This window comes from Chiloscyllium punctatum, chromosome 15 (genome assembly GCF_047496795.1).
Source record: "Chiloscyllium punctatum isolate Juve2018m chromosome 15, sChiPun1.3, whole genome shotgun sequence".
Classification (NCBI taxonomy): domain Eukaryota; kingdom Metazoa; phylum Chordata; class Chondrichthyes; order Orectolobiformes; family Hemiscylliidae; genus Chiloscyllium; species Chiloscyllium punctatum.
In genome coordinates this window covers 47004268-47030491 of record NC_092753.1, presented here as the reverse complement: position 1 = coordinate 47030491, position 26224 = coordinate 47004268, and the positions used below count along the sequence as shown (strand labels likewise).

Sequence of the window (26224 nt, the reverse complement as noted above, 5' to 3'; positions counted from 1 at the left end):
AACAACCCTGTCAACCTGGGTGGCAACTTTCAAGGATCTGTGTACCTGGACACTGAGATCTCTCTGCTCATCTACACTACCAAGAATCTTACCATTAGCCCAGTACTTTGCATTCCGGTTACTCCGGCCAAAGTGAATCACCTCACACTTGTCCGCATTATACTCCATTTGCCACCTCTCAGCCTAGCTCTGCAGCTTATCTATGTCTCTGTAACCTACAACATCCTGCATCACTAGCCACAACTCCACCGACCTTAGTGTCATCTGCAAATTTACGAACCCACCCTTCTACGCCCTCATCCAGGTCGTTTATAAAAATGACAGACAGCAGTGGACCCAACACCGACCCTTGCGGTACACCACTAGTAACTAGACTCCAGGATGAACATTTCCCATCAACCACCACCCTCTGTCTTCTTTCAGCAAGCCAATTACTGATCCAAACTGCTACATCTCCCACAATCCCATTCCTCCACATTTTGTACAATAGCCTACTGTGGGGAACCTTATCGAACGCCTTGCTGAAATCCATATATACCACATCAACCAATTTACTCACATCGACCTGTTTGGTCACCTTCTCAAAAGGACTCAATAAAGGTTTGTGAGGCATGACTACCCTTCACAAAACCGTGCTGACTATCCCTAATCAAATTGTTCTTTTCTAGATGATTATAAATCCAATCTCTTATAACCTTTTCCAACTCTTTACCAACAGCTGAAGTAAGGCGCACTCGTCTATAATTACCAAGGTTGTCTCTACTCCCGTTCTTGAACGGGGGAACCACATTTGTTATCCTCCAGTCTTCTGGCACTATTCCTGTAGACAATGCTGATTTAAAGATCAATGCCAAAGGCTCGGCAATCTCCTTCCTGGCTTCCCAGAGGATCCTAGGATAAAGTCTTCGAGAAGAAAGTGAGGACTGCAGATGCTGGAGATCAGAGCTGAAAATGTGTTGCTGGAAAAGTGCAGCAGGTCAGGCAGCATCAAAGGAACAGGAGAATCGATATTTCGGGCATAAGCCCTTCTTCCTGAAGAAGGGCTGATGCCCGAAACGTTGATTCTCCTGTTCCTTGGATGCTGCCTGACCTGCTGCACTTTTCCAGCAACACATTTTCAGCTCTGATCCTAGGATAAATCCCATCCAGCCCAGCGGATTTATCTATTTTCACACTCTGCAGGATTTCTAATACCTCTTCCTGGTGAACCTCAATCCCACCTAACCTCGTAGCCTATATCTCAGTATTCTCCTCAACAACATTATCGTTTTCTAGAGCGAACAGTCAAAAAAAAAATTCATTTAGTGCTTCCCCTATCTCCTCTGACTCCACACACAACTTCCCACTACTATCCTTGATTGGCCCTAATCTTGCTCTCATCATTCTTTTATTCCTTAAATACCTATAGAAAGCCTTAGGGTTTACCCTGATCCTATCGACCAACAACTTCTCATGTCTCCTTCTGGCTCTTCTGAGCTCTCTCCTGGCTACCTTGTAACACTCAAGCACCCTAACTGAGCCTTCACATCTCATCCTAACATAAGCCCTCTTCTTCCTCTTGAAGAGAGATTCCACTTCCTTCATAAAATACGGCTCCCGCGCTCTACAGCTTCCTCCCTGCCTGTCAGGTACATACTTATCTAGGACACACAGGAGCTTTTCCTTGAAAAAGCCCAACATTTCTAATGCGCCCATCCCCTGCAGTTTCCTTCCCCATCCTATGCTTCCTAAATGTTGCCTAATTGCATTGCAATTGCCTTTCCCCCAGCTGTAACTCTTGTCCAGTGGTGTACACCTATCCCTTTCTATTACTAAAGTAAACATAACAATTGTGATGGCTATCTCCAAAAGTGCTCACCTACTTCCATGTCTAACACCTGGCCGGACTCATTACCCAATACCAAATCTAATGTGGCTTCGCCCCTTGTTGGCCTGTCTACATACTGTGTCAGGAAGCCCTCCTGCACACACTGGACAAAAACTGACCCATCTATAGTACTTGTACTATGGTGTTCCCAGTCAATATTTGGAAAGTTGAAGTCCCCCATGGCAACTACCTTGTCTCTCTCACTCCTATCAAGAATCATCTTTGCTATCCTTCCCTCTACATCTCTAGAACTATTCAGAAGCCCAAAGAAAACTCCCAACAGGTTGACCTCTCCTTTCTTGTTTCTAACTTCAGCCTATACTGCCTCAGTTGATGAGTCCCCAAACATCCTTCCTGCAATTGTAATACTGTTCTTGACCAACAATGCCACACCTCCCTCTCTTTTACCATCTTCTCTGTTCTTACTGAAACATCTAAATCCTGGAACCTGCAACAACCATTCCTGTCCCTGTTCTATCCATGTCTCCGAAATGGCCACAACATTGAAGTCCCAGGTACCAACCCATGCTGCAAGTTCATCCACCTTATTCCAGATGCTCCTGGTGTTGAAGTAGACACACTTCAAACCAACTTCTTGCTTGCCGGTGCCACCTTGTGTCCCTGAAACTTGACTTCAGACCTTCCGACCCTCAACCTTTCCTATACTCGAACTACAATTTTGGTTCCCATCCCTCTGCTGGATTAGTTTGAATCCACCCCAATAGCCTTAGTGAATTTCTCCCCCAGGATATTGGTACCCTTCTGGTTCAGATGAAGACCATCCTTCTTGTAGAGGTCCCACCTAACCCAGAAAGAGCCTCAATTATCCAAGAATCTAAAACCCTCCCTCCTGCACCATCCCTGTAGCATGTGTTCAACTCCTCCCTCTCCCTATTCCTCGCCTCACTAGCACGTGGCACAGGCAACAAACCAGAGACAGAGACAACAACTCTGTTCGTCCTAGCTCTAAGCATCTATCCTAGCTCCCTGAATTTCTGCCTTAAATCCCCATCTTTCTTCCTACCTATGTCGTTGGTGCCTACGTGGACCACAAATTGGGGCTGCTTCCCCTCCCCCTTAAGGATCGCAAAAACACGATCAGAGACATCATGAACCCTGGCAGCTGGGAGGCAACACACCAACTGTGAGTCTCTCTCGTCCCCACAGAACCTCCTATCTGTCCCCCTAACTATGGGGTCCCCAATGACTACTGCTCTGCTCCTCTTCCCCTTTCTCTTCTGAGCAGAGACAGACTCTGTGCCCCTGTGCAGTTTCCCTTTCCATCCCCTGACTGTAACCCATCTGCCTTTTTCTTGTACCTGAGGAGTGACTACCTCCCTGTAACTCTTCTCAATAACCCCCTCTGCCTCCCGAATGATCCGAAGTTCATCCAGCTCTACCTCCAGTTCCCTAACGTGGTTTTTGAGGAGCTGGGGTTGGGTGCACTTCCCACAGATGTAGTCAGCTGAGACAATAGTGGTGACCCTTACCTCCCACATTCCGCAGGAGGAACATTCAACTGCCCTCACCTCCATTCCCACTATTCTAAATTCCCAAAGAAATAAAAGGAATAAAATATAAACTCATTACCTTACCAATCTGGTACACAGAACCTTTTTTTTTGGTTAGAGGAGGGAGGATGGATGGGAGACACTACCCGAGTAGTGTTTTGGGTAACGCAACCACACAAATATGACTTCCCAGAAGTCCTTCGCTCGTCCCTCACACCTCTTGGCAAATTTTCCAGCCTCAATCAGTTTTGAAAGCATCATAGGAGATTCAAAATATTAACTGCTTTTCTCTCCACAGATGCAGAATTTCTTCAGCATTTTCTGTTTTTATTTACTCTGAATAAGAGGCTGAATTCAGGAATTCCTTGAATACTAAACAAGGAGGCAGCTCCAGAAGATATAACAAGCCTCCAATTCTCAGTGTGTGGGAATGCAAAAGCTTGCACTGCATTGGAGTAGAAAATGTACTCGTATGTATTGAATTTGTGAAAATGTATTCAAAATGTGGTGTTGAAATTGCTTGCATAGAACAAAGTATAATCTGTTCATGAACAAAATAAAACGACAATCTATGGTGAATATTCTTTCAAAGATGGATAAGAAACTTTAGTTGCTTTCAGGACTTTAAATTTAATTATTTGAGGGATTGGTAAGTTTAGGTTCTTTCAGACATAGGACTTTGTTTTCGAAATTTGATCAGACTGGCATAGTTTACATTCTACAGACACATTACATACCTATCGGAAGCAAATCTTCTGCACAGGTAAGTGTTCTGAAACTCAAAATCATGCATCATTTATAAGAAATGGACTACCTTCTTAATATCAAATATACAATATTACACTATTCATGGGATCTTTAAAAGATTATTTAATGAATATACCACAATAGCTTTGATGGGTTATATGGCTATCATCCAAAACTTGGATAATCTATGTTGTATTATATCTCAACAGTAGCTGCTTCTAGGACTAATTCTACTAATATTGCTTATATTATTAATCAAATTAAATGGCCAAAGAAATTAGAGTACAAATACAAAATTTTATAGGGGCAGGGTAAAGGATTTCAAAAATTCATTGCCTGTCATTTCCCCACTCCCATAGTTTTACTTACTCTTGCAAGTTGTCTTAAATCTTAAGTATTTTTTCGAGCATTACTGGTGTGATTAGTTGCCAAGTGTTGCAGTTCCTGTGAAATACCATTTATGTAATCCGTCTTTCTACCACCATTTGTGCTGAGGTTTGCTGAGAAAGTAATTAATCCTCACATGTTTTGCTGTTGAGCAAATTCCCCTTAGATTAGATTCTGGACAAAATATGTATGCAACCTAAATTCAATGATCTAGTTCTTGATACATTATCAAACAGGGACTAAGTAACAAGGACACAGCTATTTAGCTTCATAATTAGAGGCATTTGAATCTCTAAGGACTATTACAATAATACATATGACCACGGAGCACTTGATTCTATCCTTTGTCCTCATGAGGACAAATCCTTCTGTTATACTTAGCTTATTGCTTCAAAACATTTGTATTGTTGCAGCCCTTAGAATCATAGAGGTTTACAGCATGGAAGTAGGCCCTTTAGCCCAACTTTTCTAAGCCACTGAGTTTCCATAATTAGTCTAGTCTCATTTGCCTGCATTTGTAATGCACAAGAATATCACCTACTGTGTCAATTATTCTCAGTAACACGATAAGGTATGTGTAAAATCATGTGACCAAAGGGATAGCATTGGTGTGTTGGGATGTTTTGTGATCAAAGGGTTGGCATTCTGACCTCTTCAATTCAGCTGTTTAGTCTATATTTGACAAGGCCTCCCAATGGGCTGGGACACTACCACTGTGCTACAATGGGGCCCCTGGAGCTATTTTACACTCGAATGAGCATTAATTGGATCATTAAGACTTCTGCCTATTTGGAAGGAAGTTCTATCTCAGATTGGCTGGTAGCTGTCTAGTCCCAGCAGCCCCAGATTGGAGCCGTGGCCACTTGCTGGAACTACAAGCAGAGCCTCTGACAAGTCACGGGGGGAGGGGGTGGGGGGGTGGAAAGAGGGAGGTGGTGTGGAGGAGTGTTGAGAGGTGCTGAGTAGGAGAGGTCTAAAGGAGAATTGCCAAGGGTGTTGCAGTGCCCCCAGTAGACAGATGAAATTGCCTTCTTTGTTCTGAGACACCAAATCACACAGCAATACACACTGGCTACATATCTGGCCATGGCCTGCCTCTATTGTGGGCAAAAATGTGGCATGTACTGGCTGGAGGAACACTTTAGATGCAGTAGAGTAAGAAACTCATTGATAGAAGACAGCTCTGCATCCTAAGGTTTTGAGTGTAATCTTTTCAAGGATTAGTTTCTAGCTATGATTTATTTATTCATATTTTAATTCGAAGTACTCGCTGTCTAATCTTTTCTTTGACACATCCTCTTATCATTTTCTGAGTTTGAAGCCGAGGAACAATAGGACCATCCATTACACTACTTCAAAAGATTTTAATGTATTCAGCTGTAGAAGCAGGTCGACATAAGTGGTTTGAAATTCCATTATGAATGCCACGCTGAGTTCCAAACTCTTATGATTAGATTCCCTACAATGTGGATACAGGCCCTTTGGCCCAACCAGTCCACACCAACCCTCCAAAGAGTAACCCACCCAGACCCATTTCTTTCTGACTAATGCAACTAACACCATGGGTAATTTAGTATGGCCAATTCACCTGGCCTGCACATCTTTGGACCATGGGAGGAAACCCACGCAGACACAAGGAGAATGTGCAAACTCCATACAGGCAGTTGCACAAGGCTGGTATTGAACCTGGGATGCTGGTGCTGTGAGGCACCAGCGCGAACCATTGAGCCACCGTGCCACCCATATAATGGTTTCAGTTCAACAGGGTGTTTTGGATAGAACAGTCAAGGGAACTATAATTGTTTTGATTTACAGTTTTATGAACCATTATTAAGGAAGTTATATTCAATGATTATTTAGAAGACTGTCAAATAAACAATTAAAGGATTAATCTTTTTACAAGTCATGTTTGAATGCCTGTTTGATTGACAGAGCTCTGAAGGGTATTAAAGCACTTTAGAAAGAGACTATTGATTGGCTGTTTATTCAACTTGACAGTTTCATAAGCATCTCAAAGTCTTTCTCAATGTTATTATTGAATCATGATATCTGATCATAGTGGATGTTGGGTGATTGAGAAGGGTGGAGTGGAGGGAATATGGAACAAGTTGAGGTCAGAGAGGTGAGGGCTAGTGTACCTAATTTTTAATTACAGAACTAAGCTGATGTGCCAACGTGTTGTCTTTTAGCCTCCCTGCCTCAGCATCTTGTGCCTCTGTTACCTCACCTGCTTCAGGAGGCAACGGCTTTGAAGATGGCTTAATACGTGGTCATCTACAGAGCAGGAGACAGTGTTGGAAATAGTCACACTCATGGTTCCCACTTTAAAGAAAAGTCTGGAGCAACCCTGTTACTTGGGCAAAAAAAACCCCTCAAATTTCTTGAATGATACTGAATAAATATTAAATGCAAAACTAACAAATTGGGGTAGAACATATACTTCATGCAATCAGGGAAGGATGTAGAGGATGCACTTGACTTTCTTTGGTTAGAGGAGCTCCATGTTTCTGCTGAAGTTAATCTGTATAATTACAAATGTAAAAGCAACTATGAACTACCATAATCAGGTAATGTAGAATAGAATGTAGTTGTTCCTTTATTGTTTCTTTCCATCAAGAGAGTTGTCATATTTTGGTGCAATTTAATTACTTTTGCTGAAATTCAGCTATACTTAACATTTTACTCAGTGTCTAGTTCCACGAGCGCAACAATTTTTGATCATTGAAAGTGATCGAGAAACAACAGTATTTAGCAATTTAATTATTTCATTGATGTACAATAGTAGTTTTATATATTTAAAAAGTTTTAATACAATCAACTGGTATTCATCATTTACAAAAATGTACAATCTGAAGAGTCTTTTGGAACCAGTAATGCAATATAAGCACTACCTGGAACCCTTCAAGAACTGGAGATGTTTTTTTCTTGCCAAGGTCCTTATGTTATTAAACTAGGTGAGGCTTATTGCAGTCTTCATCATAAACCCTTTCCAAACCATTACTTTAAACAAGTGGTTCCTAACCTTCTTAGTATCAAGGAACACTTCAAATGAGACAAACAATTCCATATCACACAAATTTACTCAAACGCCACAAGTACTGAAATTTACTAAGCCATAGTAAAAATTTACATACTGGATGATCTGCGAGGCTTCCCCACAGCGTCTTCTTACTCCACTGTCCATCCAGTCACCTCAGTCCACACCAATCCTGCAGACGCCCAATTATGGGAAAGAAGCCCAGTCACTGGTAGCAGCAGCTGCCCCCCACCATGCCAGGCTTGGATGAGGCAATAACCCGAACCCCAACCTCTTGCTCCCAGACTCCACTCCAACAAAGGTGCTAGTTCTGCATGTTGCAGCTACTGAACTCACCCATGCTCTTGGCTTCTCCCTGGTGCAGTCCTGACAACCTATAAATAGGTGTGTCATCTGATTGGCTGAACTCAGCAAAGGAGACAGACTCACCAGCTCTGCACACTAAGTGACAGCACCAGATGCTGGGAACTGGCCCCCACTTCTACACGCACACATATACCCCATGCACAGAGTGACAGTGCTATTCATCAGACACTGGCCACTGTTCCCCCCACTTGCAAAAGGGGCACCTAGTATCAGCTGCTAATGTGGCACTGCTCAATGAAAACCCACAGACATCAAAACCAACAAGCATAATCTATAAAATATTGCAATTTTGGCCTAAGTGACTAAATTTTGAATGTGGGGTCAGATTGGAAAAAAAATCTTAAACCAGCGTTAAAGGTTGAAGGAAATACATTTCTGAAGTGCAGCTGGAGATGGGCAATAAATATTGGCACACCCAGCAAAAAAACATCCCATGAATAACTGAAAAAAGAAACATGGTTTGTTTTGGGATGGAACACAATTAGATTTACAACTATTTAAATCTTTCACACTTGTTTGATTAGTTGGACTGGAAAGTGTGGACTGTGGAAGGAAGCAAAAATCTGTCAGATAAGCAATTGCACAAAGTGAAAGAGAGTTCAAAAGCAAAGTCAAACTTCAAGAATATAATTATACTCAAATTCAGTTAGTTTGCAGTCACCTTTTTGACTCAATTAAATTTGCATTATCCAGCATTAAATCTCAAATAGTTTGACACAGGAGGTGGTTCTGCATGATTTAAATTTTAATTAATGGGATAATTCAAACTTGCTAAATTTGAATTAAAATGCTAGTCTACCGTTACATAAAAAAGTTGATCATGTTTCAAACCACAACTCCAAGGGAATTTGTCTTGAAGGGGTTCACTTCATATTCTTTTATGGCATTTTTCAGTTTACTGAATTATGTATACTTTAATAGAAGATTAATCATTAATCTCCAAATCATTAATAGAAGATGCAATCTATTGTAACAAAGTAGAGACATTGCAATGCTTACTTTCATACAAGTTCAAACAGGAGAAAATATTCTGAATTGACCAGGATAGTTTGTTGAATTATAACTGATATTGGATATGCCTATTCAAGGAATCCAACCAGATACTCTAAACTCTGACACTGAACCAGAAATGAGTAAGAAAACTAACCAAAATTTAATCTTTTAGATAACTGCTAAGAAGCATATTAAAAAGGTGGAGCGAAGAGGGGAGTGATAATGTTCAAGGCTCAAAAAAATTCCAAAGCTTAAAAGCCTAGATGACTGGGAACATGGCTGTCAATGTTGGGTTAATAGTGGCAGGTTTGCTGAAATCTAGCGTTTTGGGAGGGATATAGGGGTGGTGAGATTGTAAAGAGGTAGGAATTTGAATTGGCAAGGAGTTGTCAATTGAAGAATTCAGGGATTGCAATATTGATCAACAAGATCAGGGGGTGATAAGGGAAGTTAGAAATGGATAATACTATTTTGCAGAGTTGAAGTTTACCAAATATTGAAGACAGGTTAATGGAGCGATGCTTTGACAATGGAATTTTGAATTTAAAATGAGAAGTTGAACAGAAATGTATCACTGAATGATGTTATAGATTTAAAGACAATGACAGAGGAATTTTTATATATTGTTGTAGTTTACATTTTAAGACTGAGTGCATGGATATCATTCTTGATTAGTAGCTAGTTCAGCATAGAATGCAGAGATTTAAATGAGCTTACATTAATAAGGTTGAAGGTGAGATGCCAGTCAGAGAGCTTTGGAATTATTGAGCCTGGAAATTTAAAAGCATGAACGAGGATTACAATGACTAATCGGCAAGCAATATTTATGAAGCAACACTAGATTATTGTGATGGAGAGAAAATGGAAATAAAAGTTTGAGCCGAAGTCAAATATGACTCCAAGAATGGGAAAAAGAGTGAACAAATAGCAAAGTAAAAAAAGGTTGGTGTCAAGTGAAAGAATTTGTGATGGGAAGACAAAATATGGCTTTAAAGTAGCTTTAATCTTTAGATCAACTTTCTACAGCTAGAGATTAATTTTTAAATTGGGCCTCAGTTGACTGGATGACTGGTTTGCAATGCAGTGATGCCAACAGGAGAGGGTTCAATCCCCACACCAGCTGAGATAAACAGGAAGGACCCTCCTTCTCAGCCTTTCCCTTCACTGGAGGTGTGGTGACTCTCAGGTTAAATGAGAGAGTACCCGATGGTAACTTTAACAAATTCTACATATAATCAGACAGCAATAAGATATAAATGAGCATAATATTTAGCTGTTACTGTTAATTGATTGTCAAAGACTTGTCTCTCACACAATCAACGAACCATTTGGACACAGGAAAATAGAACAGGGTATTATTTCCCCCCCCCGACATTTTGATCACATACTGTAAACATGTTTAATTGTCATGTATGACTTTTTCATAATACATTTGCCCTTTTCTAGATTCTGCAGATGAAAGTAAACCTTCTGAAAGTGCCCAACATGAAGAAGTTAAAGATGATGAAAAGAAGGCCACCGAGGAAAATGCCTGAAGATGCAAGGTCCCTAGCCCCAGCTACTCTCTCCCCTTTGATGTGTGGACCATTCCCCATATGGCTAAAGGCGGGAAAGTTTTCCAGTCAAACAGTGTGGCTTAATTTAAATGTTCTTGGTGTTGTTCTGGCAGTTTGATGACCATCATTTGGAATTCTTGCACTGTACAAATTTTCTCTGGCTCTCTGTTTCACTGTATGCAATGTTATTTTAAGAAGTAAAAATGTAAGTGAAAATGGTATCCTTTAAATGTGATGGGAATGAATATACATTTGTTTTGAGAATAAAGCAAAGTGCCAATTATTGGTGGGTAAGGCCTCATTGAGATCCCAACCTTGGGGTTATTTATTTTAAACACAATCTCCATCTAATTGATTCAAATAACAAATGTTTAATTGCAATCTAACTAATTAAGCCTCCTTTCAGTTTATGTAATGATTCATGTATATTTGATTATGTCACTGCCTCAACGTTATACAGAATTATGCTGATGACATATGTTTGTTGCATGACTTTTAGCAGAATGACATTATGCATTGATCATTTAATTGCTATCAAACGATAGTTTGTGACTATAAAATTTTGTGATTAACTGACTTGAATATTCCTCTTCCTGTTCTGTGCTGTCCTACATTTTGCTGCAATCTTTTTGTCAGTTCAGAAGATGTCTGCAGATGACCTTCATTATTTAGCTGTGAATTGCAAAAAAAACCCTCTAATATTAATGGCAAAGGCTAACATTCCCACTCTATTTGTATTTCATAAGAGGAAATACTGCACAAAAACTTAAAGGTTGTATGAAAATTGTGGGAGCAGATAGAAAAAGAAAGAAAAGACAGCTAATAGGTCAGGGCAGAATTCAACACTTGGACAAGTTGACTATTTTGCATTGGGGTGTATGTATTTTCTGATTTTTATGGGTTATACCTCATTTTGCATATACTTATTGCCTCTGTGCATCAAATACCAATCAAAAAGCATGTGATTTCAGAGTAGCACATTTTATTCATTGACAGAGATTCACAATTTTACAAAGGACTATATTTTGTGTGACACTTGAATTCAAGTGTCATCAAGGGCACAAATGTATGGAAGGATTGTTCTCTGCTGTTAAATCTCATGAATCCGAAAGAGGTTTCTAATTCCAACTCTATAATTTAGTAAACCTTCAGGAAGAGAAGAGAAAAATAAGCATTTCATTTACAACAGTGCTAACTTCTGTGGAAACTGTCAAGTAATATTATTGAGAGGAAACGTATTCACTTGCTGCCTTAAGTTCAGGTCCTCATGCCATTCCAAAGACACATTCATCATTCCATGCAGCATGCATAAAGGAACTAGCAAGTTAAAATTCACAACACCAGGTTATAGTCCAACAGGTTTAATTGAACAATCACTTGATGAAGGAGTGTCGCTCCGAAAGCTAGTGTGCTTCCAATTAAACCTGTTGGACTATAACCTGATGTTGTGCTATTTTTAACTTTGTACACCCCAGTCCAACACCGGCATCTCCAAATCAGAACTAGCAAGAGCATTGTTCTGGAAATGGGCAGCTAGAGAAAGGGAGGGAGCTGCTCTTCCTTTCACAAACATTACATTCATTTAATGAGTAAGGTTTTTTTTTCACCTTTAAAGAAACTGCCAGAGGTCACTGCAATGCCTGAAATCTAAAATGATGTCAGTATCTAAGACAAAGTTAGTCACAAATCATTCCATTTTGTTTGACCTCTCAAACCACAAAAACGTACTTACAAAAATACAAGATTGGAACTGCCTGACAGGGTTGTTGATGACGGATGAACCAGTGGAAATGGCCACCATAAAATTTATCATAACAATTTAGAAAAAAAAATCACATTATGAAAAAATGTTTCATAACAATTATCAAAATTTTACACTTTCAGACTTGATCCACACTGCTATCTGCAAACCTTGATAATATTGATTAAATGAGGATTTTTGACAACTTAAATAGAATATTACATTTGTGCGAGGTAGAAAGTCTCATATCGATGTGGATTCTCTTTAATAAAAAAGGGTTGTTTTAAAACAGGTTGGAAAAGTGCACCGTAGCAGTTATGCATCACAAAGCAGATAATGATAACAAAATATGAAAATAGTTAACCAAACAAAATCCTTAAATAATTCCTTTTACTTTATTCATGCTAATAATGTGGAATGGATTCAAAAAAGTCCTAAGTAGAAATCAAAAATGAAAATTAAGTTATTAATGTGAAACAATTCAGACTTCCTAAGGATTTGAACTATTAAATTAGAAGAAGAGTGCATGTTAATGAATACCTATTGATTATATTCAGGATGATTTTTTTTCCCCCATTTGAAAGTTAACTTCAACGACCATTTTCTACAAAAAAGTTTGGTTTAGCTACAATATCTTACTATATAATTGTGAATGTAACTGTGACATTTCTGGCTGATGTGTCACTTACGCATTCAGTACATTTTTTTTTAAAAAAGAGATAGTTGCAGGGGATAAGCCAGTTAATAAATGTGTGCAGCTTCTTGTTAATATTTACTCTAGTTACAGCTTGTGCATGAAAAAAAAAGAGGTCCCTATGTTATTCAAATAATGAACTTATACTAACTAACAATAAATGTGAATCTTTGTATAATGTGCCTTTCCATTTCACTGAAATTGGTCTGATCCCTTGTGTGTAATTCTCTGACAGCTGTTGTCACTGAGCTCTCAGGTTATGGCAAAATGTGATGGCAAACACTACCATGTCACTTTCACAGTTTACAGATAATAAAATGAAAGCTTGCCTTTTCCAGATTTTAAAATACATAAGCTTTAAAAAGTACTAAAGAAAATAATTTTGTTAAACAACCTATAATGGCATGATATAAAACATAGGTTTTGATGATCATTCAACTTAAACATAACTACAGACTTAGTAGTTTCCACATTATATTTTGAGATCCTGAAAAACCTAAGTGTTCACTACTAAAATAGACAGCAACTAGCAGTTCATTTTAAATCCTGCCTTATTCAATGACAGGAAATCAAGGATTCAATTTTCCAGATTGAATATATTCTTGTAAGTACTTAGATGAAAATAACAATAATTCAGGCTTGTTTAGTTAGTGTTAAAAGTATTGAATGAATTGGAAATGGAAATCAAAGTACAACTTATTTAAAAGGAACTTGATTAACAACATGATTGTTAATGCCATGGATTTGCAACAGAACTTGGTCTAAACGTATTTCTTCACAATGTACATTCCAAATTATTTCAAATTGGATGTTGTGGAAAATGAAACAAAATAGATTTTTTTTTCCTCATTGAACAAGTTGCACGATTAGGTACCTCAATCCAATTGCAAGACATTTGGTCCATGCATTCATTGACAAGCATATACCCAAAGGAGTTCTCTATGTTACCAGCCCCTCAGTCAACTATGGCCTTTGCAGCTGTGTCCTTGTGGTGACTGGCCCAAGATCTTGTGCATCCCTTCGAACGTAGTCCTGGACCTTGGAATGTGCCAGATTACAACAATTTGTCAAGGATAACTCTTTGCACTGGACAACCAACAACCTTCAGGCAAAACAGAAAGTATCCTTCACTCAGTAATTGGTCCTCTCGCTGCAGTTGATGTTTGTCTTCGTGTGCGCCCTGGTAACAAATTGTAGAATAGAGTCTAGTGTCAAGGAGCTGCTTAGGATGAACCTTGATAAATAGAAGTGCAACTTTCTCCAGACCTCCTATCCAAGGGTGCATGTCTAGAATGAGATGCAAGGCAGTCTCTTCACCATCACAGCTGTCTCAATAGCAGTCTGCAGTGTTGCATATCTTCTTCAGAACATTCCTTTGCAGAGAAGGTCTAGAAGCACTAGATGAAGTGACGCTGGTGGTGAGAGAGAGCTTTCCCCACCAGATTGGTCACGTATGCCTGAAGTCTCTGCACCACTGCAGAAAAGAAACTTAAAGATATTCCCATTTCCACTTAAAGTAAAATACCAGCAGATAATGTAAGAAGAATTCTAAATCTACTTATTTGCAAGGTGACAAACTGATGCTAACTCTCCTGTCATGAATGAAGTTCTAAAGCAAATGCTTGAGAGGTAGATTCTTTCAGTTAATAGTTCCTTCTCTAGTAAGTGCCATGATAATAATGCAGTTCTTGCAAAGCTGTGTCAATTACCTTACTGTCTAAATTTTCAACTTTCAACTAAGTGATTTAATTTAATCGTTTCAGATTTACATAGGACCACATTCATTTACTTGCAGTTCAGTACGACTCAGGCAGATAACGAACTTCACTAGATATCATGACTTAGTTCAATACTTAACTGATGCTAAGTTATTGTATTAAGCACAAAAATAAGTCAATCTATATTTGGCGTTGCAAACTATGGGATGGACATAACGTCACAAAATAGTGCTAAATTGGAAATGAATTGCAAACAATGTTATAATAAAATTGGACATCTAATTAGAATATAATTAGAACATTAAAAACCACTTCATCCAGTTTCTCTGTAGATTATTATTAAATTATGTGACATTTCATATTGTTAATATCACACTCTGGAATCATATTATCAATGATGCACATTGGCAACCAATAGTTTTTACCTGACATAGTAGTTGGACATCTTCTCAGTTGCAAGTTTTTCATGAAATTTTTTTGCTACCGGTCCATTCTTTGATTTCTGCAAATTTGAACATAGGTAAATCTGAATTAGTATTTTCTACGTTGATGGTAATTGTGTGCCATGAATACAACCAAAGTTATCACCATATTGTCCAGTTGCAAAGCTAGTATCCTTTTCTGGAATAACTAGCCTGTCACTTTGATTAGATTGTCAAACTTTTTGAAACAGTTCCACTTTTCTATTATACCAATATCTAAACACAATTGTTTTGTGCAGCAATTGTACCATTTGAAACATGTATTAAAAATGAAACAAGCCCTCTCGAAAAGAAAAGCCTATTTTAGGCCAACAAATTGTTAATATCTACTTAATCTTCTATAAGAAATATAGAAGTTAACGTGAGAAGTCTTGAAGGCACAAAACATTCTACTTTTCTTATCTTGGTAACATAGGTAAGTTATAAACACTTTGTTAATCTTAGCACAGATAGATTTTTTGATATAATAGCAAGTGTATTGTACCTCAGCATGTAGGCAGATCACACGAAATCATTATATCTGTTTCATACATACCACCAAAAGCTTTCACTGCAAGCAATCATTTTCACTTCAGTATATGTCAGACCTTTAGCAGGATGACATTTGCTTTATTGTGTCCTTGGGCAAAATAATGTCATCTACTTGGATATTTTCAATGCTCACTATTACTCAGTCTTATAGCTGCCTCAGAGAAGACAGTTGTTCATAATACGAGAACTTAATTGCCTTTTGCTTGATTGTCCTGCAAGGTTACTTGTTGAACACTGTTGTCACTAATTGGAGTTAATAGGGGATTGAATTAACAAGAAATTCAACCTGTTTTAATAATGTTCTTGGCCCCAGGGTAAAAGCAGTTAACACATACACAAAGTAGAATGTGATTTCAAATGTCATACCAAGCAACAACATTGTTATTTAAAAAAAGATGTTTTTAACCTACCATTTTTGAGATAAACACAAATCACAGGAAACATTTAATAGTGTTCTTGAAGAGACTTTTTATAATGCTGTATCAATGTACTCGTAATTATCGATGTGAGCATGTTATGCCTTGCCATTTGGATAGTTCACAAAGCTTTTGCCAGACCAAAAACTATTGCATTTTATGTCTTCTTAGAATGATATAGTTACAGAGCTAGCAAGAACTAAATACAAAAGAAACCTGTAATTATTAAGTGACTACCTTCCAATTTTAATCAGGTGGTCTCTTAATCCTCACCAAGACTGAATTTTTCCATGGTTAGATTATTAGAAGTGGGTGTATTTTGTAGCACATATATTTCCTATTAGTCTAAGTAGCAATTTGCAGGTTTTACTCATCAAAACAGAGCAAAGGGGACCACTACAGTTATTAGTATGCAACCATTAACCATGTTAGTATGTAATTGCTTAGTAAAGGCTCCACTCGCTACCAGACATGTGGCAAGAGTAGTGAGATTGGTGAAACAGGCCATTGAATGCAGATGACTGCTGAACAAAAATTACTTCTTGTTGGGGAGGGATTTTTTTTTTAAAAAACGGGGACACATGCAGGCCTGTTTTAATTGGTTTAGAACTCTCGGTCACTATCTTTTTTAACTGTGCTAAGGGAGTGTCCAGATTCTTTATGCATGCTGGTCATAGGTTTCAAACTGTACTAATGTTGTATTTGCTAGAGCTGTACTTTTGACTTGGAACTATTTGATGCTTCGGCTAAAATGTTTTTAAAAGGCTGCATGTATATTTCCAACTATCTTGCCAGAAAACAAAACTCCAACAGTTAAAACCTGTTGGTGGTGCAATTGCAAAGGTCCATTTTCATTTGGTTTTCCTCCTTGTATATGTAGTGGGTCTAAAGTAATGAAATGAGATGTGGAAGCCATCATTAGCCACCTTATATGTCATGTTGTCTTCTTTATCTTTTGTCTCTTTAATTGTGTATTTGTAGAATGTAATTATACTACATTGAAACCCTTCCACTCACTGGTTGATATTTAGAATCCACATATGGTGCTAATTGGACTTCAAGAATATGCAAATCAAATTAGTGAAAATTTGGTGATTAATGAATATAATAAAGTGAAAGTCGAAGTGCACAGATTTTAGTAAATCGAATTGACTGTGATGAACTCCAATGTTAATTATTTGTGAAAGTGAAATCTCAGACAAAGTACAATTCTTGGTGTGTTAAATGTTACCCATCCACAGAGCATGAAGTTTGTAGTTGGAAGCATACATTTCTTTCAGCCTTACAATGCATTTTTTTTAATTGCCTTCCTGCCTACTTGATTGGCCACTGCCTTACGCAATCCTGATCTACTTGCTTGGTGCTGTTGAGTCCTTGTGATGTTCTGTAGTGCTTGATTGCTGGTATTTTTGGACTGGTAAATTATTTTTACTCAGCAGTAATAATATTCTGAATTTGTGAGTGTGTGTAATTGGTGTGGCATCTAAGATGGCTGATGCAGAATGTGGCCTGCCTTTTTTTCACAAAATGTCAGAGAGACAGTGGGGAGAATGAAAAAAAAATAAAAGTCACCAGTCTTCACAAAATTTGAGTCTTTGGTGTTTCCTTTTCACGTGTAACTTCTTAAAACGTTAAAATGCGCACGCACACAAATGCTGGATTGTCACAGAGAGTGTAATGATATTGTCAGTAAATTTAGTCTAAACTTTAGTATAAAGTACAGGAAATAAAATGGAGAAATGGCTGTGGTAGCACTATCATTTATTACTTGATAACAACATTTATAATGTTAATGCAAGATTACCAATATCTGGATTTTTGTACCTTGGACCAGATCTCTAAGCCTGTCAGGAACTTGCCAGAGTCACTAAAATAACTATGCAGTAGGAGGAGCTTCTTCCATGAAACCTGATAACCCAGGAAGGCCTTGATCAATTTAAGTGATTCAGGGATGGTCATTCAGAGATTACTGTGCTAACCACCCCTTCTCTCAGGGAGTGTTTTCATGACTTGATGAGGTAATTGTAAACTACAGGGAACTGTTGTGCATCTCTCCTGGCAGCTTTCACCACAGATTGAGAACAGGGCATGCAGTTCTAAGTCCAACCTCAACTGAGCGTCAAGAGTCAAGGGTCATGCCACAAACAACCAACAGCAGAGCTATTTTTGATCTTGTGTGTGTAATTAGGTTTAATTAGTAATCTCAATGTAAACGATCATTAAGGGAAAAGTGAACATAGTTCAGTCAGATTCCATTCATGTCAAACAGTGACACAGCATAGAAAGAGGCCCTTTGGCCAACCAACAAACACAAGGCTATTCTAATGCATTTACTTGTCCATAACCTACTATACCTTGGCATTTTAAGTACTTGTCCAGATTCTTAGATTAGATTACTTACAGTGTGGAAACAGGCCCTTTGGCCCAACAAGTTCACGCTGACCCTCTGAATAGCAACCTACCCAGACCCATTCCCCTACATTTACCCCTGTCCCTAACACTATGGGCAATTTAGCATGGCCAATTCACCTAATTTGCACACTTTTGGACTGTGGGAGGAAACCGGAGCACCCGGAGGAAACCCACACAGACATGGGGAGAACGTGCAAACTCCACACAGGCAGTTGCCTGAGGCAGGAATTGAACCTGGGTCTCTGGCACTGTAAGGTAGCAGTGCCAACCACTGTGCCACCATGCTGCCCTTCTTAAATGTTGTGTGAGTACTTGCCTTCACTACCTGGTGGACAAATCCCCAGGTCCAGATGGGATCTGTCCCAGGTTGCTGAGGGAAGTGAGAGAGGAAATAACTGGGGCTTTAACAGATATCTTTGCAGCATCCATGAAAACAGAGGAGGTCCCAGAGGACTGGAGAATTGCTAATGTTAAGAAGGGTAGCAGGAATAATCCAGTTAATTACAGACCTGTGAGCCTGACATCAGTGGTTGGAAAGCTACTGGAGAAGATACTAAGGGATAGAATGTAAACCCTGTGGGAGAAAATGGGCTTATCAATGATAGGCAGCATGGTTTTATGCAGGGAAGGTCAGGTATTACAAACCTAATAGAATTCTTTGAAGGAGTGACAAAGTTGATTGATGAGGGAAGGGATGTAGATGTCATATACATGGACTTTAGAAAGGTATTTGATAAGGTTCCCACGGTAGGCTGATAAAAAGGGGAAGCTGCATGGGGTCCAGGGTGTTCTAGTTGATGGATAGAGAACTGGTTGGGCAACAGGAGACAGAGTAGTAGTGGAAGGGAGCTTCTCAAAATGGAGACCTGTGACCAGTGGGGTCCCACAGGAATCTGTGCTGGGACCACTGTTGTTTGTGATATACATAAATGATTTGGAGGAAGGTGGAGGTTGCCTCAATAGCAATTTTGCAGATGACACTAAGATTGGTGGAGTAGCAGATAGTGAAGGCGACTGTCAGAGAATACAGCAGAATATAGATAGATTGGAGAGTTGAGCAGAGAAATGGCAGATAGAGTTCAATTCTGGCAATTGTGAGGTGATGCATTTTGGAAGGTGCAATTCCAGAGCGAATTGTACAGTAATTGGAAACATTCTGGGGAAAATTGATATACAAAGAGATCTGGGTGTTCGGCCACATTGTTCCCTGAAGGTGACAACACGGGTCAGTAGAGTGGTCAATAAGGCATATGAGGAGAAAGTGAGGACTGCAGATGCTGGAGATCAGAGCTGAAAATGTGTTGCTGGAAAAGCGCAGCAGGTCAGGCAGCATCCAAGGAGCAGGAGAATCGACGTTTCGGGCATGAGCCGTTCTTCAGGAATGAGGAAAGTGTGTCCAGCAGGCTAAGATAAAAGGTAGGGAGGAGGGACTTGGGGGAGGGGCGTTGGAAATGTGATAGGTGGAAGGAGGTCAAGGTGAGGGTGATAGGCCGGAGTGGGGGTGGGGGCGAAGAGGTCAGGAAGAAGATTGCAGGTTAGGAAAGCGGTGCTGAGTTTGAGGCATTTGACTGAGACAAGGTGGGGGGATGGGGAGGGGAAATGAGGAAACTGGAGAAACTTGAGTTCATCCATTGTGGTTGGAGGGTTCCTAGGTGGAAGATGAGGCGTTCTTCCACCAACCGTCGTGTTGCTATGGTCTGGCGATGGAGGAGTCCAAGGACCTGCATGTCCTTGGTGGAGTGGGAGGGGGAGTTGAAGTGTTGAGCCACGGGGTGGTTGGGTTGGTTGGTCCGGGTGTCCCAGAGGTGTTCTCTGAAACGTTCCGCAAGTAGGCGGCCTGTCTCCTCAATATAGAGGAGGCCACATTGGGTGCAGCGGATGCAATAAATGATGTGTGTGGAGGTGCAGGTGAATTTGTGGTGGATATGGAAGGATCCCTTGGGGCCTTGGAGGGAAGTAAGGGGGGAGGTGTGGTGCAAGTTTTGCATTTCTTGCGGTTGCAGGGGAAGGTGCCGGGAGTGGAGGTTGGGTTGGTGGGGGATGTGGACCTGACGAGGGAGTCACGGAGGGAGTGATCTTTTCGGAAAACTGATTGGGGAGGGGAGGGAAATATATCTCTGGTTGTGGGGTCTGTTTGGAGGTGGCGGAAATGACGGCGGATGATACTCTGTATATTGAGGTTGGTGGGGCGGTAGGTGAGGACCAGTGGGGTTCTGTCCTGGTGGCGGGTGGAGTCGCAGGGCTCAAGGGCGGAGGAGCGGGAAGTGGAGGAGATTCCCCCTTGACCTCCTCTGCTCCAAAGAAAACAAACCCAGCCCTATCCAGTATCTTCTCATAACTAAGACCTTCTCTCCCAGGCAATAACCTGGTGAATCTCCTCTGTAGTCTCTCCAGTGAAATCACTTCCTTCTGATACGTTAGTGACCAGAACAACACATACCATTCCGTCTGTGGTCTACCCAATGTTTTATAAAGTTGAATGTGACTTACCTACTCCTATATTCTACATCCCCAGCTAATGAAAGCAAGCATCCTGAATGCCTTCTTCATCTCCACATTGAACTGTGCTGACACCTTGAGAAATCTATGGACTTGTATACAAGGTCCCTTTGTTCTTCAATATTCCCAAGGGACCAACCATTTATTGTATCAATCTTTCCCTTATTAGACCTTCCAAAATGTATCCTCTTACACTTAGCAGGATTTAATTCAAATTTACTAACTGATAAACATCAGAATGTAGCCAGAGATCACCCTCCTTCCTATTAACAACACCGCCAATTTTCATGTCACCTACAAATTTACTAGTTATACCTTCAACATTCACATTGAAGTCGTTCATGTTCATAAGAAACAGCAAGGGTTCCAGGACTGATCATTGTAGTACACCAGTGGTCACAGGCTTCCAATCACAAGAACAACCCTGCACCATCACCCTTTGCCAAACTTTTGCAAGCTATTCTTGAATTCAGTGTGCGAACTTGCCTTGGATCCAATAGGCTCATATAGAGTGATAGAGGTGTACAGCATGGAAACAGACCCTTTGGTCCAACTCGTCCATGCCGACCAGATATCCTAATTAATCTAGTCCTATTTGCCAGCATTTGGCTCATATCCCTCTAAACCCTTCCTATTCATTTGGCCATCCAGATGGCCTTTTAAATTGTAGCAGCCTCTATTAGTTCCTCTGGCAGCTCCTTCCATACTCAAACAACCCTCTGCCTGAAAACATTGCTCCTTAAGTCCCTTTTAAACCTTTTGCCTCTCACCTTAAACCTATGTCCACTAGTTTTGGACTCACCCACCATGGGAAAAGGACCTTGTCTAATTACCCTGTCCATTCCCCTCATGATTTATAAACCTCTGTATGGTCACCAACATTCTATGTGGGACCTTGTCAAAGGCTTTATAGAAATCCATGTGAATCACAGCAACTGTACTGCCCTCATCAATATGTTTAGTCAACTCTTCAAAGAGCTCAAATTAATTCATCAGACAAATCCATGCTGACTATCCTTGCATTCCCAAGTGTTGAGTAATACTGACCCACTGAATTTTCCAAAAATTACCATACCACTGATATCAGATTAATTGGTCTGTAATTATCTAGCACATCCCTGTTGCCCCTCTTGAACAAGTAACAACATTAGCTTTCTTGCAGTTATGTAGCACTTTCTCTGTGGCCAGTTAAGTATGAAATATCTCTGCCAGGGCTGTGACAATAGAATGGCCTTAAGAAATGTATTTTTTCTTAACTTCAATGAAGAAAGGTTGAGACAAAGGTGATGAGCAGACTGCTCAGAGACAATAAAGTAAACAGCTAGTAAAGTCTTGGTATTTCTTTTTACATTGAAACAACAGAAGCTGCATGAATGGGTGGAGTTAAACACACAGGGAATCAGGATTTTTAATTTAAGCTTTGTGCAGTTGCTGGGATCTTGAAGGTGGATATGGAAGCTGTTTTACCTCTCTCTGTTTCAGCTAAAATTTTTGGAACTTTGAAGACAAAAAAAGTCAAAACAATGGCACTGTTAAAAGGGAGGAACAGACAAAGGCAACACATAGTGAGGTCAGTGCAGGAGAGAGAGAGAGAGAGAGAGAGAGAGAAAGAAACCCCACAGCTAACAGACACAGAAGTGAACCGGTGCAGTTACTGTCTTTGCTGTTTGAATGTACCGACTAGAGAAGGTGTAAAACGTGACCTACTCTTGGGAAATAAGGCAGGGCAGGTGACTGAAGTGTCAATGGGGGAGCACTTTTGGGCCAGCGACCATAATTCTATTAGTTTTAAAATAATGATGGAAAAGGATAGACTGGATCTAAAAGTTTGAATGTACCGACTAGAGAAGGTGTAAAACGTGACCTACTCTTGGGAAATAAGGCAGGGCAGGTGACTGAAGTGTCAATGGGGGAGCACTTTTGGGCCAGCGACCATAATTCTATTAGTTTTAAAATAATGATGGAAAAGGATAGACTGGATCTAAAAGTTGAAGTTCTAACTTGGAGGAAGGCGAATTTTGACAATATTAGGCAAGAACTTTCAAAAGCTGACTGCAGGCCGATGTTCACAGGTAAAGGGACAGCTGGAAATGGGAAGCCTTCAGAAATGAGATAAATAGAGTGCAGAGCAGTATATTCCTGTCAGGGTGAAAGGAAAGGCTGGTAGGTATAGGGAATGCTGGATGACGAAAGAAATTGAGGGTTTATTTAAGAAAAAGAAGGAAGCATATTGTCAGGTATAGAAAAGATAGATCAAATGACTCCTTAGAAGAGTATAAAGACAGTAGGAGTATACTTAAGAGGGAAATCAGGAGGGCAAAAAGTGGAGATGAGAGAGCTTTGGCAAATAGAGTTAAGGAGAATCCAAAGGGTTTTTACAAATATATTAAGGACAGAAGGGTAACTAGGGAGAGAATAGGGCCCCTCAAAGATTAGCAAGGCGGCCTTTGTGTGGACCCGCAAAAAATGGGGGAGGTACTAAACGAGTATTTTGCATCAGTATTTACTGTGAAAAAGGAAATGGAAGATATTGAATGTAGGGAAATGGATGGTGACATCTTGCAAATTGTCCGTATTACAGAGGAGGAAGTGCTGGATGTCTTGAAACGCATAAATGTGGATAAATCCCTAGGACCTGATCAGCTGTACCCTAGAACTCTGTGGGAAGCTACAGAAGTGATTGCTGGGCCTCATACTGAGATATTTGTATCATCGATAGTCACAGGTGAGGTGCCGGAAGACTAGAGGTTGGCAAACATGGTGCCACTGTTTAAGAAGGGTGGTAAGGACAAGCCAGGGAACAATAGACCAGTGAGCCTGATGTCGATGGTGGGCATGTTGTTGGAGGGAATCCTGAGGGACAGGATGTACATGTATTTGGAAAGGCAAGGGCTGATCAGGGATAGTCAACATGGCTTTGTACATGGGAAATCACGTCTCACAAACTTGATAAAAGTTCTTTGAGGAAGTAACAAAGAGGATTGATGAGGGCAGAGTTGTGGACATGATCTGTATGGACTTCAGTAAGACGTTCAACAAGGTCCCCCATGGGAGACTGGTTAGCAAGGTTAGATCTCATGGAATACAGGGAGAACTAGCCAATTGGATATAGTAATGGCTCAAAGGTAGAAGACAGAGGGTGGTAGTGGAGGATTATTTTTCATACTGGAAGCCTGTGACCAGTGGAGTGCCACAAGGATCGGTGCTGCGTTCACTATGTGTCATCATTTATATACATGATTTGGATGTGAGCACAAGAGGAATAGTTAGTAAGTTTGCAGATGACACCAAAATTGGAGGTACAGTGGACAGCGAAGAAGGTTATCTCAGATTACAACTAGATCTTGATCAGATGGGCCAATGGGCTGAGAAGTGGCAGATGGAATTTAATTTAGATAAATGTAAAGTGCTGCATTTTGGGAAAGCAAATCTTAGCAGGACGTATGCACTTAATGATAAGGTCCCAGAGAGTGTTGCTGAACAAAGTAACTTTGGAGTGCAGGTTCATAGCTCCTTGAAAGTGGAATTGCAAGTAGATAGGATAGTGAGGAAGGCATATGGTATGCTTTCTTTTATTGGTCAGAGTATTGAGGGTTGGGAGGTCATGTTGTGGCTGTACAGGACATTGGTTAGGCCATTTTAAAAATATTGCATGCAATTCTGATTTCCTTCCTATTGGAAGGATGTTGTGAAACTTGAAACACTTCAGAAAAGATTTACATGGATATTGCCAGTGTTGGATGATTCGAGCTGTAGGGAGTGGATTAATAGGCTAGGACTTATTTCCCTGGAGCGTTGGAGGCTGAGGGCTGATCTTATGGAGGTTTATAAAATCATGAGGGGCATAGAAAGGATAAATAGACAAATTCTCTTCCCTGGGGTTGGGGAGTCCAGAACTAGATGGCATGGGTTGAGGGTGAGAGGGGAAAGAGATAAAAGAGACCTAAAGGGCAACACTTTCACTCAGAGGATGGTTCATGTATGGAATGAGCTGCCAGAGGAAGTGGTGGAGGCTGGTACAATTGCAATATTGAAAAGGCATCTGGATGGATATATGAATAGGAAGGGTTTGGAGGGATATGGGCCGGGTGCTCTCAGGTGGACTAGATTGCGTTGTGATATCTGGTCAGCATAGATGAGTTGGACCGAAGGGTCTCTTTCTGTGCTGTATGTCTCTACAATGGGGCGGCACGGTGGCACAGTGGTTAGCACTGCTGCCTCACAGCACCAGAGACCCGGGTTCAATTCCCACCTCAGGCGACTGACTGTGTGGAGTTTGCACGTTCTCCCTGTGTCTGCGTGGGTTTCCTCCGGGTGCTCCGGTTTCCTCCCACAGCCCAAAGATGTGCAGGTCAGGTGAATTGCCCATGCTAAATTGCCCGTAGTGTTAGGTGAAGGGGTAAATGTGGGGGTATGGGTGGGTTGCGCTTCGGCAGGTCGGTGTGGACTTGTTGGGCCGAAGGGCCTGTTTCCACACTGTAAGTAATCTAATCTAAAAAAAACTCTATGACTTTAAAGGCTGGGGTTCTCTTCCTGTTGCTAGAATTGCATGAGAGACAATCTATTTTACTGAATTTACTTTTGCCAAGGATGTGTTTATGAAATACTACTACTATGACAGAACAGTTAATTAATAGTTAATACATATATTATTTTGTTAAGCATTTCAATGGAGTTACAGTTAGGAAAATTATTTTCTTTTATTCTTATTTTGTCTGTATTTTAATTGTAGTGTAAAATTAAAGTGTGTTTTGCTTAAAGTCAAGTAGTTTGCCCAATCAAATTGCATCTGGAATGCAACACCTTACACGTAACTTTAAAATAAGTAAAAGTTAGGGTCTTGGCTATCTTCTTAATACATTTCAAGGGGGTTTGATCTGGTCCATAACAGGGCCCAAGCAATCTCCTTTGTTGCCTCCAATAGTGACATGGATTACATTTCATCAGTCCCTGGGTATTCATGCACCTTTATGCTCACTAACACCTGATATCTCCTCTTCATTAACCCTAACATGTTCTGGAACCTCACCATCCTAGATAAAATCTACAGTTACCATGTATTTCCCCTGTGTGAGTACAGATGAAAAATGTTAATATAAGACTATATCTGTGTGTTCTGGCCCTATGCACAGATTGCCCCTCTGGTCTCTAATAGACCCTACTCTTGTCTTGGTAATCTTACTCTTAACACACTGTATTTGTAGAATGCCCTTGGGGTTTTCCTTAATCCTATCCTTATTTCATGGCCACACCTTGCAGTCCTTATT

General features: G+C 40.2%; 1 protein-coding gene across 1 annotated transcript in view; it reads left to right on the top strand.

Moving 5' to 3' along the window:
• gap43 (growth associated protein 43) overlaps positions 1-17632 on the top strand; it is a 266790-nt gene extending 249158 nt beyond the window's left edge. Inside the window, exon 3 of the mRNA XM_072585053.1 lies at positions 10355-17632. Within this exon, the coding sequence (XP_072441154.1) occupies positions 10355-10443 (89 nt within the window). The 3' untranslated portion in view covers positions 10444-17632. The remainder of the gene's footprint in view (positions 1-10354) is intronic.
• The last annotated feature ends 8592 nt before the right edge of the window (positions 17633-26224 follow it).